The sequence below is a fragment of the Kogia breviceps genome, chromosome 1 (assembly GCF_026419965.1).
Source record: "Kogia breviceps isolate mKogBre1 chromosome 1, mKogBre1 haplotype 1, whole genome shotgun sequence".
NCBI classification, from domain to species: domain Eukaryota; kingdom Metazoa; phylum Chordata; class Mammalia; order Artiodactyla; family Physeteridae; genus Kogia; species Kogia breviceps.
Window position 1 is genome coordinate 72,985,561 of NC_081310.1, and position 14,832 is coordinate 73,000,392.

The following is a 14,832-nucleotide window of genomic DNA, read 5'->3' on the forward strand; positions in this document are numbered from 1 at the left end:
TCAGATTATTTACTTCTTCCTTCCAAATATTGCATATTTATGTATACTCAGCAATGCCTAGGCCTTTTCTCGAACTTTAGCTGGAGTGGAGTCTGGGAAATGTTATGTATAGTTATCCTTCCTCTGCAATGTATGAAGGTATGCTTGAAAGATTTGAGTGAGTGTTGAGTATCTACCACATTCATAATTTTAAAAATGAAAATAAAAATGACAATGGAGTATCCTTTTTCAATTATCAGATTAGCAGCAATCAAAAGTTTGACAACTTTTATGTTAACAAAAATACAGGGAAACAGCTGGTCACAAATTCTGGTAGAAATAGAAATTTGTGAAATGTGTAGAGAACAAATTGACATTAACTATTAAAATTACAAATAAATGTACCCATAGATTCAGTAATTCCACTCTTGGAATTTATCATACAGAGTCACATAGTTTGGAAACATATGTCTAGCAATAGGAGACTGACTAAATAAATTACAGTATGATCTATACAGGGGAAATTCTGTAGCCACTAAAGAGAAGGATGTGGAATGATTTGGAAACATCTCCAAGGTACAATAAATGAAAGAAGCAAATTGAGCATAGAGTATATGATATTCTGTGTTTGAAAGACAGACAAAGACATGTGTGTATAAACTGTAATAGAATTTCTATTTCTGAGAAATGGAAAATGAGGATTTGATGTGACATGCTAGGAGCCATGTATACCATAAAACTGATTTAGCACAAAATATTTACTAGATATTTGAGAAATCGATAGCTATTTGCATTGTATCAATAGAAGGAACTGTGTGGTCAAGAGATAGGACTTGAAAAAGGACTTATGTTTTACTTTGATACTTTTTGGATTTTATATTATTTGCCTGCATTGCATACTAACTAATTTGTTTTAAATTAGCTACTGCTGTTGTCTGCCAAACTATGTTTCTGCAAATAAGGAGTGTAAGGCTGTGGTATATTTATCATTAAAGGTTTTGTATATTCCTGAATAAATTAAGAATTCTATATAAGGAATTTTTTCTCAATGACATGAGGGTGGTGTTTTCTTTTTGGGTCGTGTACTATAATTGGTTACTATATATGTTAACTGACATAGGAAGTTGAAAATTAGAAAATGTGTCGCTAATTACTTCTGGAAGTGAAATGAGAATGCTTTCTATTTAGAGAAAGCTTATGTTTATAAGTTAATTTACCATTTTGAATATTAGTTTTATATGTAAAATATATGATACAAAAATATGTGATTAACAAGTACATAGCATTAATATTAGTTCTTAGATAAGAACTTAATCCCTTTGTCCTCATGGTAAAGCATGAGGTAAAGAAGCAATACTCTTTACTGTATAATGTAATTTCTCTTTACTAACATAAATGTTAATACAGAGAGAACTGAGTTTTCCATTTGCTTTTCTGAATTAATGGAATGAGTATGAGAAAATTATTAAAACTTTTACCTTAAATTGTTACATTTTTCACTGGTATTTTTGTGTTAACGTAAGTATTCAAGGAAATGGTAAATTGTAGATATATGAGAATATCTAATTAAAAGTTCTGCTGAGTTTTTCCTTATTTAAGGAACCTTGCAAAACATCTTAACGTCATATTGCTTTGTCTACTTGCACATACTCCTGTCTAATTTATACCCCCAATAATGTTGGTATGCTTTGTTAATATAATGTCAACTTAGAACTTTGATCTAGTCCTGGCTTTCAACTACTTACTTATTTGAAAAATATAATAATATTTTAACAAAAATACTTGACTTCAATGAAAAGATGGAACCTTAAATGTCCAATGAATTTGAAATTAATTTGAGAGAGGATAGATTTGGGGCATATAGAAGAACATGCCACTTTTCCTAGTAGGATATTATGACCTAATCTCAGTTTTGAGTCTATAAGTCAGTAGTCTCCAAAATGAGGTACACAAATTTGTTGGTATATGCTAAGAATATTAGAAATCTTATTATATATGTCTTGGTTATAGTACATGGTTTTGAAAGTTTGAGAGCCATTGATATTTAGGCAATTTATTGTTTTATGTACCAAAAACAGCAGCAGCTGGGACCAAGGGGTGAAGCATTTATAACTCATAAAATAAACTTGGAATGTGACCATAAACATTTTCTTTCCTTTTAATAAATGTGGCTGAACCTTAATGGAGAATGTTGAGATATTAACAAGCTTATAGTAATTCAAGGGCATTTATCCATATTGGGTTGCATCTCTTTCTTTTGTTTTAATATTTGAACTAAGCTTGTATACCATGGATGAAGATTTCATAGCCTAGTGTTTTCTCTCAGACTTTTTTGCCAGTTGAAAATACAGATAATATCAACACCAAAACCATGTCCTTCCCTTTCAATTAATTGCAGTTTCTGGCCATTTCACGATTGGGTAGCTTTTTCCTCAGTATCCATCCACTTTACAAGCATTTTCTCTGATTGCTATATGCTCTGTGGTACCAAAAGAGATGCCATTTTTTTCCCTCATACTTTCATGTATCCACTACATTGTGGTGTGCATCCTATAAGTGACCAGGAAATATTATTGACAACAGTAATTTCATAATTTATGAATGTTCATGTTTTTATCTCAGATATTCAAGATTAAAGCAGTCCAATTGGCTGAGAAACTCCTTCCTGCCTTTAACACACCTACGGGGATTCCTTGGGCAATGGTGAATCTGAAAAGGTAAATTCTATTTTTATGTGGTTATTCCTGTTCTAAATAAATTAGATTAACTGATTTTTTGACCCTTTAAAAAGGTATTAGAAATTTCTAATGATCAGCCCCCACCATACTTTTTAAGACTTAAACTGTTTTTCTCTTCATATGTCCAGAAGCATATTTCTTTAAAACATTGTCTGACTTTTAAAATATGTTCTTTACTTTGAAACAGTTTACTTGCCATAACCATATTCCAGTTTCTACTGCTTGTTTCTCTAAGTCTAGATTTCTGTCTCTTACAAAATAGTTGTTTCTTTATGATTTTCTTTTTCATTTCCATTTAGTGCTGTAATGGATTCAAAGTGCTTTCCCTCTTTTGTTTTATGTACACGACGTGTTGATCTTTTTCTAAGTCAAAATGGAACACAGTATACCTTAAAATCAGGGCTTCCTATTGCTGAACGTCTTACTGATGATAAGGGAAGACATAATTCCTGACGTTGACTGTAGGGTCCTTTTTACAATATTTACACTGTTGAAGTTCAAAGTGAGGCATGATTCTGTGACAGCTTTATTTGGGAAAACTAATCTATTTTAGTCATTTATTTTTAATGGAGAACTTTATAAAGTTTTAATTTTCGCTGAGAAATCAGTATTTAATACTGAACATGACATCTAACTTTACTATTCTTTGATGTCATGCAATATATATAATGTAAACTCCCTGTTTGTTAGGAAAAAGCTAGCTAGAGTTCCAGACCAACCTCCACAAAAGGATGTGGTCACATACCTGTTCTCTGTCCTTAGTTTCATGATAGATTTTCTGATGTTTCCTTCAGTAGCATTGTCAGAGTGATATCACATAACTTTCTTAGATAATAAGAATTTTAACTTAATTAGCTTACGATTTAAGTCTGAGAGGAAGAAAGACTGCAGGATATTATTATTATTATTATTATTTGTCTATATAGAAAATAACCGAAAACTCCAGCATTGCAGTACTTCAAACTTAGATTGAGATGAAAATAGAAGGGCTTTCAAGGACCATGTCTTGAACATAAGTTTAATTTTCATGTTGTTTCTTTGTATATATTCATACACATACATATTTTACTTGGGTTTATAGATCACAGATGTAATTATTTACCTATTTTTTAAAGGTTTTTGTTTTTGATTGAGTTCTACATGTGTCTCACAAACAGACTTTCTTCCAATCTTGCTGTCTGAAAGCCAACTCAAGTTAATAATCTAACATTATTTATCTCCTACAATATGATATATAGCATACAGAGCACAAACATAGATACTGGTGGAGCTTTTAACATTTTTTATGGTTTGTTTGGATACTTGCTTTTCTACTTCTTATTTTTCTCACTCAACGAAATCTCATAGAAATACTCTTCCAGGTCATGCCACAGAACTTTCAATCAATCTTTGTGATGCCTACATAGTGGAATATAGGATATATTATAATATATAGGTTATACCATAATTTGTTTAATCATTCCATATCAGTGGTATTTGTTTATTTCCATTATTTTGCTACCATAAACATTGTTACAATAGCATCCTGTTATATGTGTCTTTGTTTAGTGGGGAATTTTCTCTGAAAATGATTCTTAGGAATATGATTGCTGTATCAAAGGTCATACATATGTCTCTTTTATCTTTGTGGGATAGATTCCCAAGTGTGGAATTGCTGGATCAAAGCATATATGTATTTTTAAATTTAGTAGTTACTCCCCAGATGTTTTCCAAAAGGCTGTAGGTCATCATATTTCCATCACCAATGTGTGAGAGTACCAAAATGTCTACAAGTGTATGTTGTGTTTAATTTTCAAGAGATTGATGGCTATAAAGTGTTACTATTGTTATTTTTATTTGTATTTTCTGCTTAGTGAATTTGAGCATCTTTTTATAAATTTGTTGAACATCAAAATTTGTTTTTTGTGAATTGTCTGTTCCTAGTGTTGATTGGATTGTTTGTCTTTTTCTAGTTAGTTTATAAAAGAGCCTTGTAGATTATAGAATTATTTCTTTCTTCCCTGTTCTACTACTTGTTTGTTATCTTTATTTATAATAATTTTTCATTCCTAAGTTTTAGATGTTTATATATTCAAATATATCCTCTATAACTTCGGGGTTTTCAATCTTGGTTAAAAAGATTGTCTTCACCTATATTTTATAGTCTTCTGGATTTCCATAAAATGTTTTTATAATACTGCTTTTTAAAAAAAATCATCAAATATGATGTTGGCTGTAGATTTTTTAATCAATTGCCTTTAGCAGATTGAGGAAGTTTTTTTCTCAAGATAAACTGTTAAAATAACTTAGAATAAAATTATTCAAAAACTCATTAGATTCTATTCTTACTAGGCTCTTTGTGAGGTGTTTTCACAATCTTAAATGTCATTTAATTTCCTAACAACCATGTGAACTAGGTATCATGAATTCTCACATTATGGATAAGGAAACTGAGTCTCACAGAAAGCAAATATCTTTTTTTTTTTTGTGGTAAAAGTCACATAATAAAAAACATAACTATTTAAACCATATTTAACTGTATAGTTCAGTGGCACACATTGTTGTACAACTCTTATCATCCATCTCCCGAATTCTTCACCTTCCTAAACTGAAACTCTGTCCCTCTTAAACACTAACTCCCCATTCCCCCTCCCCAATCCCCACCACTGGCCCCTGATATCTACTAGTATACTTTCTGACTCTATGAATTTGACTTTTCTAGGTACCTCATATAAGTGGAATCAAACAGTATTTGTCTGCACCTAATGTATATTGGAATGCATTTTTAAGGTTAACTTGATATATGTCCTGCAAACTTGGTACCTTCTTTTTTTTTCTTCCCCTGTGCTATACAGTAGGTACTCACCAGCCATTTACTTCATACATAGTAGTGTACACATGTCAATCCCAATCTCCCAGTCCATCCTACCCTCCCCCACTTGGTGTCCATACATTTGTTCTCTACATCTGTGTCTCTGTTTCTGCTTTGCAAATAGGTTCATTTTTCTCAATTCCACATATGTGCGTTAATATATGATATTTGTTTTTCTCTTTCTGACTTCACTCTGTATGACAGTCTCTAGGTCTATCCATGTCTCTGCCAACGGCACAATCTCATTCCTTTTTAAGGCTGAGTAATATTACATTGTATATATATATGTACCACATCTTCTTTATCCATTCCTCTGTTGATGGACATTTAGGTTGCTCCCATGTCCTGGTTATTGTAAATAGTGCTGCAGTGAACACTGGGGTGCATGTATCTTTTGGAATTATGGTTTTCTCTAGGTATATGCCCAGGAGTGGGACTCCTGGGTCAGAGAAGGCAAATATCTTGCTCAAGGTCCTACAGTTAATTAATGGCAGGACTAGGAGCCTATGTGCTACATCAGTAGTTAAGATTAGTATCCTTATCTTCTACATCTATTTCAGCTCCTCTACCAAATCATGCATTACTCTATTCTGCTTACACTTTAGTGGTAATTCTAAGATATGGTTCTTGTGTCTAAAAAAGCTCATAATTATTCCATACTTGTCATTTGACTTACCTAATTTAATATTTATCTAGGTGATACAGAGTTTAAAAAGTCAGCTAGTGCTAAAAGGTCTAAAACCAATAACATCAATCCTTCTATGAGAGAAAGATTTATATTTTTTACTTACTCCTAAAAGTAGAAAAGACCTTAGAGAATGGTTTAGAGTTCTAGTAGGAATAACCTGTGAACTCTGCTACTTGAATAATTAATCTAGACTTCCAGTTCCAGCCATGGAATAGCTTATATCAGGTTAACTCTCCCACTGAAAACAGTCATAAAAGGTCAGCAAGATGGTTTGAAGGGATTAGAGAGCAACTAACTAAGGGAGGACCCAAGGGGCTGTGATCCTAAGAGAAGGTCATCTCCGTAGAAACACAGGCTTTACCCTCGAAGGCATATTCTAAATTATGGTGCAGGGCAATTGAAGTCAGGCATAAGGTAGTGGTCATTTAGGGCAAAGAAGACTATGGTCAGGTCTTGGAGCTGCCAGAATGGCTGAGATATGAGGGACAAGTGTCTCAAGACAGGAAGGAATTGCAGAGGAAAAGCCCCAAAATTTATGTACAAATTTTCCTCAAATTGTTGGCTGATTCTATACCTGTACATGCACGGGGACTCAAAAAAACTAGATAACAGCATTTGGAAGCTAATTTAACAGCTACATGGCACTGGCGAGACAGAGGTTAGTGTTTAATTTAAGCCTGCCAAGGTGGAGGGCCCTGTGAGGCTGTCTGTAAAATAAAAAGTGAAAAACCTTGTTTAGAATTTAGTATTTTGAGATGTTTAAATGCACTATGAATGAAACTTTCATTTGGGACTTTGGGACAGAAGTTTTTACATGGAAATGGGATTTTGTGTTTATACTTGACTTTGCTATAATCCATTCACCATGCTGACGCCTAGGTAATCTTTCTAAATGGTATGCTTTATTCTTTAAATATTATGTTACATTCCTTAAAATTCTCCATGATGTTCCATCATACTTAAAATAAAAAAAACTTTAAATTTCACCATAGCCTACAGAATTTCTGCACAGTCTGGATTTTACCTAGCTTTCTAACATCATTCTGTATCATTCACTTCCCCTTCCTGAGCTCCAGCCACACTAGCCAACTTTTTCCTCAGGGCCATTGCGTTTGCTATTTCCTCTGCTGGGAATTCTCTTCTTTCATATCTGTTCATCACTAGCTCCTTCTCATCATTCAGGTCTCAGTTTAAATTGTGTCATTTTAGAAACTCTTTGAACATTATACATAAAGTCTTCGAACTCATTTTCCATCACTAGTACTCAGTATTCTACCACTCTATTTAATTTTCTTCATAACAATTATCACTATTAAAATGGTCTTACTTATTATGGGAACAGGAATGTTATATGTCAGGTTCACTACTATATATCCCAGATAATACTAGGCACTTAATATTTGCGAAATGAATGACTGTCCTACATAATTACTGTATCCATATTTCTTCCTTGATTCTCATGTCTAGCTTCAAAAAAATGTTACTGGCATTCGCCTATCATAATTTCAAAAACAATACAAAAATAGCACCAAAAAATTAATGAACTTTCAGCAAGGTAGTGACATAGCCTGATATCTATTTTAATGTTTTCTCAACACATAAATAAAACATATCAAATTGAATTGCCAGTATACAAGTAGATATAAAGGGGAAAGTTTAACAAGTACTTGATACTGGGGAGACAGAGGTTAGTGTTTAAAGCTGCCAAGGTGAAGGGCCCTTGATAAACACCCCAGGCTTTCAGCTGAGATCCCAGAGGGCCACTTCCTAGAGCGAGAGGTAAAACTGAAATAGACTACCTTTAACAAAGCCTAAAACCAAGGTCATCTGCCTATACTCAACTTATGTTTGAGAGGAAACTTAACCTTCTGAGAAAGAAGATAACATCCAAAAAGTCTACACTTTTTCATTTATATAGTTTGGCTTCCAATAAAAATTTATCAGGCAGGCTGAAAAAACAGAAAAAAAAGTAAGAAGATACCCTAGACATATATCTGCACAAATGAAATGTACACAAGATTATTCACTATAAAAGTTTTCATAATAGCAAAATATTAGAAATTTGTCAAAGGACCACTATAGAGGATTGATTAAATAAGTTATGTCTATTCATATAACATAGTAGTTTTCATACAGGCACTATGAGCATTTGAGGCAGGATATTTCTTTATCAGGATACTGTCATGTTACATCTTTGGCCCCTGCACAATAACTGTAAGTTGCACTTTCAAGGTTTGAAACGACTCAAATGCTCTCACACATTTTCATATGCCTCTGGTGTGAGACATTTCAATTGAAAATCATTAATGTCATGGAATTCTGTGCATCTATTAAAAAAATAAAATGAGAAAGTTGTTTATGAACTGATATGGAACGCCTACTGAGGTACATCTTAATAGTAAAATCTGGCATACAGAGCAGTAAGTATACTTTGCTATGTTGTGTTTAAGAAAGGAGGAAAATAAGAATATATATTTGGATTGCTTATATATGCATAGAAATTTCTGTACTTATACATAAGCTAATGAATGATTATATTGGGGGCCTGTAAGGGGAAGAGAGATGAGAATGGGGTGAAATATATTTAATGTGTACATTAATGTGTACATTGTTTTGATTTTTAGAACATGTGGATATTCTATTAACAATAATTTTAAAATAATAAAATTTTAGATATAAGTAATCTATTGTTTGAGATAATTTCTAAGAGATATATTTAAAATTTATGTATTCGTTAAAAAAATGTTTCATTTTTTTCCCAATCCTGTCTCCTTTTACCTTTTCTTTCATTCAGTGGAGTAGGGCGAAACTGGGGCTGGGCATCTGCAGGTAGCAGCATTCTTGCTGAATTTGGTACACTACATATGGAGTTTGTCCACCTCAGCTACTTGACAGGAAACCCGATTTACTACAAAAAGGTTAGTTTTCTTGCCTTCTTTCTTTGTTATACCCCAAAGATTTGATTAATGCTTAGGAAATGTTTGCCTTTAAAAAATTATGTAAAGAAATGTCCCTTCTATTTAGAACATATTTAAAATATTTACTGTTATTTGAGAAGATATAGCCACTAGTAAGTTTTTTTAAAATTCCATTACTATCTCTGTTTAGCGTTGTGCTGAAGTTCCTAGTCAGCATGGCAAGATGAGACAAACAAAATGAACAAAATGGTAAAGAAGAATTGAAAAGGAAGAAAGAAAACAGTAACTGTTCACAGATTAGATGATTACCTAAAATATTAAGATAATCTACATATAAATTATTAGAAATAAGAGCTTAATTTATATTTTAAATAAAAGGTCATATAAATATTAAAAATCAGAATTTCTCTGTACCAGCTACAGCAGGCAAGAAAGTATCATTTATAAAAACATATCTTATGTGGTAGGATAAAAGTATAAGTTTCCCACAAATCTAACAAAAGATAAACAAAGTTCAAAACTATTAAGTGACATTAAAGATGACCTAAATAAATCGAGAGATGTATTATGTTCATGTATAGGAAAACAATATCATAAAAATTTCAGTCATCTCCAGATTGATCTATAGCATCAGTTCAATGCCAATCAATTCCCCAATGCCTTTTTTTTTTAATGGAACTTGACTGTACACTTCTAGCATTTAAATAGAAGAGAAACATTCAAAATATTCCTGAAGAAAAACATGTTGGGTGGGTTTGTATTACCCAGTTATCAACACTAACAGTATAGTTAGTGCACAGAGACAAGTAAGACTGATGAACAGAATAAATAGCCCTTAAACAGACTCACATATTTATGGAAATGTTGTAACAATGGTAGCATTGTAGATTATAACAATTCTAGGAGCATTAATGGTTTAAATTTAAAAGACAAAATCTAATAAAGTTGAAAATACATATATTCTATAACCTAGCAATTCCACTCTTTGGTATGTACATTTATATCATATACATAAAAACATTGTTTATATTAGCAATTTATATGATAAGATTTAATACAGCAGTGAAAATAAATTAATTATGGTCACATTCATCAATCAAAAGAGTATAATACAACTTTTATAAAGTTTAAAGAAGCAGAGCTGAATAAAATATCGTTTAGGGATTCAAAAGTGATTTTAATAGAATCAGGATGATGATGAACATAAAATTCAGAGCTGTGATGATATCTAGGACAAGGGCAGTGGTATGTGAATGGGCAGCAGTAAACAGAACAGCAAAGGTTATGAAGTGTTGTATTTCTTAAATTGAGGTGTGAGTAGAATCTATATATATATTCCTTTCTGTGTAAGAAATATTTCATCAACTGAGAAGAATTTTCAGTTAAAGATAGCAAAATGGAGCCAGATCACAGAATTTTCCCTTTGCTGATTAAATGAACAATAACAGTGAAAATAATAAAGACCAGCAAAAATTCATCAATAACAATGTAAGAAGGAAAGGCTGTAGCCTCATGTCATAAACTTGTGATGGCAAAAAAAAAAAAAAAAAAAAAAAAAGGAAAACATTTCTGCTATGATACTTAAGTCTGTTTCCCACCCTATCTTGAATCCTTACTGGGCAGAGAAAGAAAGTCAACAAATTCCTGGTATTCCCTATTAATCTTACAGGGGAGACCAGTGCGTAGGGTATCCAGTATATAATTCCCACAGCACGAGAGGGGTTCTCACCTTCCATCCTTTGTGAGTGCAGAGGCTTCAGGAAATGAGCTAGTACACTAATACGCCAAACCTCAAAGTGTACCCAGAAGGGGAGAATATCCCCGCACACACACAGTAGGAAGGAATTTGAGGACAATTCAGCTATACTCTATCAAACCAAAGTTCAGGTCAGAGCTGACCCAGTTAAATGTGAGCAAGATGAAAAAGAAAGCATGGCAGTTATACAGACATACTGCAGGAAGCAAAATCAGGGCAGTAAATAGCATGGAAAAGACTGATAAAGAACCCAGTTTGAAATTTTAAAGGTCTCTGTGAGCAATTCATACTATAATAGAGATTGAATTCAGTAAAATTAGAACTCAAAACCAAAATAAAACAGTAAAATACAAGAAAATTGTAGAGCTAAAGAAACAAATTGAGGCCTTACATAATATATTTCTGTAAAATAAATAAATGAAAAATAACAAATAACTTGTACATAGTTGAAAACTGAATTACTGACATGGAATAAAATCAAGAGATAACCAGTGAAAGTGGGGAAAAACATAAGGAGATGAAAAAGATGATAAATTTGTAAAACAGAGATAATCTAACCTATGGTGTTTTTTTTTAAATTTTTGGCTGTGTTGGGTCTTCGTTGCTGTGTGTGGGCTTTCTCTAGTTGTGGCAAGTGGGGGCTACTCTTTGTTGCAGTGCATGGGCTTCTCATTGTGGTGGCATCTCTTGTGGAGCCTGGGCTCTAGGTGCGTGGGCTTCGGTAGTTGTGGTGCGTGGGCTCAGTAGTTGTAGCACACCGGCTCTAGAGTGCAGGCTCAGTAGTTGTGGCGCATGGGCTTAGTTGCTCTGTGGCACGTGGGATCTTCCTGGGCCAGGGCTCAAACCCATGTCCCCTGCATTGGCAGGCGGATTCTTAACCACTGCACCACCAGGGAAGTCCTTTATGGTAATTCTTAAGTGGAGGATCTAACCCATAGAACTCACCTAAAAGCAACAAAAAGGAGAAACAGAACTATGAACTTCATTTTTAACAAAATTAGGAGATACTTGATACTTCATGTAACAAAATAGGAAGAAAGGTTGGCATAAGCAATCAAGGTCAGAGAGAGGTTTGGGTAACTGAGGAGAGGATATTGGTGGCTACAGATTTCAAAAATAAAAAGCTAATAGAGCTGTTCTCTAGATTAAGTGGTACATCTTGAGGTACAAAACCAAATCCTCATTAGCAGCTATGAGAACAGGATCACAGACCGATGGTGGATGCTTCTTTGGACCCCACTAAATATGATGTGTTGAGAAGCTAGAAAAACAGAATTCAGTTAGGAATCTCACTAACAAGCTGTATTTGTGCCCATACACTTTGGTGAGGGAAGAGAATGAATGACAGATTCTCTATTATGTGTAGTGATGCATTGCTAGTTTCAGTTGCCTGAGGAGAAGCAAAGGCTTAAAAAAGCACATTCACATTTGGACTCTACTTATCCTTTTATGTCAAAGCTCATGTGAATTGCTGGTTCAAGAAGAACAGTAATGAGTAAGTCATCAAAAAAGAACATGTATAGAATTTACACAAAAATATTACCAGAAAAAAAAGAAGGAAAAAATGTGAAAAATAAATGATGGCAAAAAATGCTTATCAGAAAATAGCAATTGAAGACCTGGACCAAACATCACCATGAGAGAGAAGATAATGAAGCTCTATTCTCTATGAAACAAGAATATAAGATGTGGGCTTCCCTGGTGGCGCAGTGGTTGAGAATCCGCCTGCCGATGCAGGAGACACGGGTTCGTGCCCTGGTCCGGGAAGATCCCACATGCCGCGGAGCACCTAAGCCCGTGAGCCATGGCCGCTAGGCCTGCGCGTCCGGAGCCTGTGCTCCGCAACGGGAGAGGCCACAACAGTGAGAGGCCCGCATACCACAAAAAAAAAAAAAAAAAAAAAAAAAAAAGAATATAAGATGTGATATCATTAATAAAATGTAAGAAAAAATTAAGTTATTGTCAAAATGAAGGGCAAAAGGGAAGCAATACAAAGAAAGCATTCATATATAGTAAGAGACTTAGAAGACAAAATTGAGACAGGCTAGTAAACGTATGGGAATGAAAAGGTAGATAAAAAGATTTAGAAAGGAAATAATAGATGTAGAAGAGAAGCAGAGAAGATTCAATGTATGCATAATTTTCAGGAGACAAAAGAACGCTGATTTTTTTCGTCTTTCATAACAACATCATCCTGAACTGACTAAACCTGGTTCATGGAATTATTCAGATTGAGATTGTTGTACATAGAGTTGGTCTCAAACATGAAAGAACACAGGTAATAAGCATCCCTGATCACATTCCTAAAACTGCATGATGACAGAATCCAGCTGAGTGAAAGATGATTGGGAACTTTGTGTTAAAAGGATTGTTATAATGCTCAAGTCCAGAAAATAGTGAAGTATATATAAGGTCCTATGAAAAAGAAAATGTTTCCCCAAGTCATTTATACCAATTAAGTTATCCTTCAGATGAGAAGATAACATTCTTAAATAAGAATACAAGAAATGGAATACCTTTGTGCTTACTTTTTTTTTTTTTTTTGTTACGCGGGCCTCTCACTGTTGTGGCCTCTCCCTCTGCAGAGCAACAGGCTCTGGACGTGCAGGCTCAGCGGCCATGGCTTACAGGCCTGGCTGCTCCGCGGCATGTGGGATCTTCCCGGACTGGGGCACGAACCCACGTCCCCTGCATCGGCATGCGGACTCTCAACCACTGCGCCACCAGGGAAGCCCGTGTGCTTTCTTTTTTTTTAAGCACTTAAAAAATCCATCATCCAATCTAGAGATGAATCAAAACAAAGTCCCTGGGAAAGTCTCTAGCTTCTTAATATGTTTCATGATTTTTTCCCCCCTTAACTTCAGGATGTCTTTTAGGAATTAGAAGTTTAGAAATTTTAGAAATATAGGGATATCTATTATGGGATCAATATTTAAAGTTCAGCAATTTAGTTTTACTTTATTTACTTTTTCATCTCTTAACTTCAGAGTGGTTTCATACTTTTTTATTACAAATGTCCTATTATGATTATATTTCTATGAAATTATTTCTGTTTTTATGTTTAGTTATGCACACATTGAATATGTCTGGAATGATGTTTATCACCGATGTTTCTGATGCCTATTTCTGGATAGTACAATGTTGGAATTTAAATTGGTTTCCGTCTGTGCTCTTTTCTTTGTATTTTTATTTCTTGACTTTTAAATAATGCTCATATTTCATCTTATAAAAATAATGAGTCATTAGAAGCCATTCCTTACCATCTCTCTCTCTCTCTCTCTCTCTCTCTCTCTCTCTCTCACACACACACACACACACACACACACACACACACACACACAAGATTGGGGGGTGGGATGGCAGTGTAGGCTCTGAGTGAGGAGAAAAACAAAGCCCAGATTAATATAAAACCTTAATGATTTTTTTTCATTAATTGCATTCTTAATTTTATTTTGCTTAGGTCATGCACATTCGGAAACTACTTCAGAAAATGGATCGTCCAAATGGTCTTTATCCAAATTATTTGAATCCACGAACAGGTCGCTGGGGTCAGTGTAAGTATTTCTATTACAACTGATGCTTTGTTGAAAGATTGAAACTTGTGCTTGATGTACTGATAAATATACTACATATAGTGTTAGAAACCTCAGTATATAACTGTGATCTGCTAGTACTGTTACCTTTGGCAAGTTTCTAATCTCTTGTAGCTTCAAGTTTTCTACTTGTAAAATGGAAACATGAATTTCCTCTCACAGGAGTATTTTATTTCGTGTATGTGTAAGTACTTTGCTAAAATATAGTGTGACATTTGTGAAGGGTTGTACTTTTAAGCCCTTATTTGTAAACTGTATCTTCATGTAAATAAGAGCATTGCTTGATATAAGTATATAGTAACGGAATAT

General features: G+C 33.9%; 1 protein-coding gene across 2 annotated transcripts in view; it reads left to right on the forward strand.

Annotated features, from left to right (window-relative positions):
• MAN1A2 (mannosidase alpha class 1A member 2) overlaps positions 1-14,832 on the forward strand; it is a 166,346-nt gene that overhangs the window by 97,850 nt on the left and 53,664 nt on the right. For both annotated transcript variants that reach the window (XM_059041343.2, XM_067034046.1), the window contains exons 6-8: positions 2,602-2,696; positions 9,051-9,174; positions 14,391-14,484. In XM_059041343.2, the coding sequence (XP_058897326.1) occupies positions 2,602-2,696; positions 9,051-9,174; positions 14,391-14,484 (313 nt within the window). The remainder of the gene's footprint in view (positions 1-2,601; positions 2,697-9,050; positions 9,175-14,390; positions 14,485-14,832) is intronic.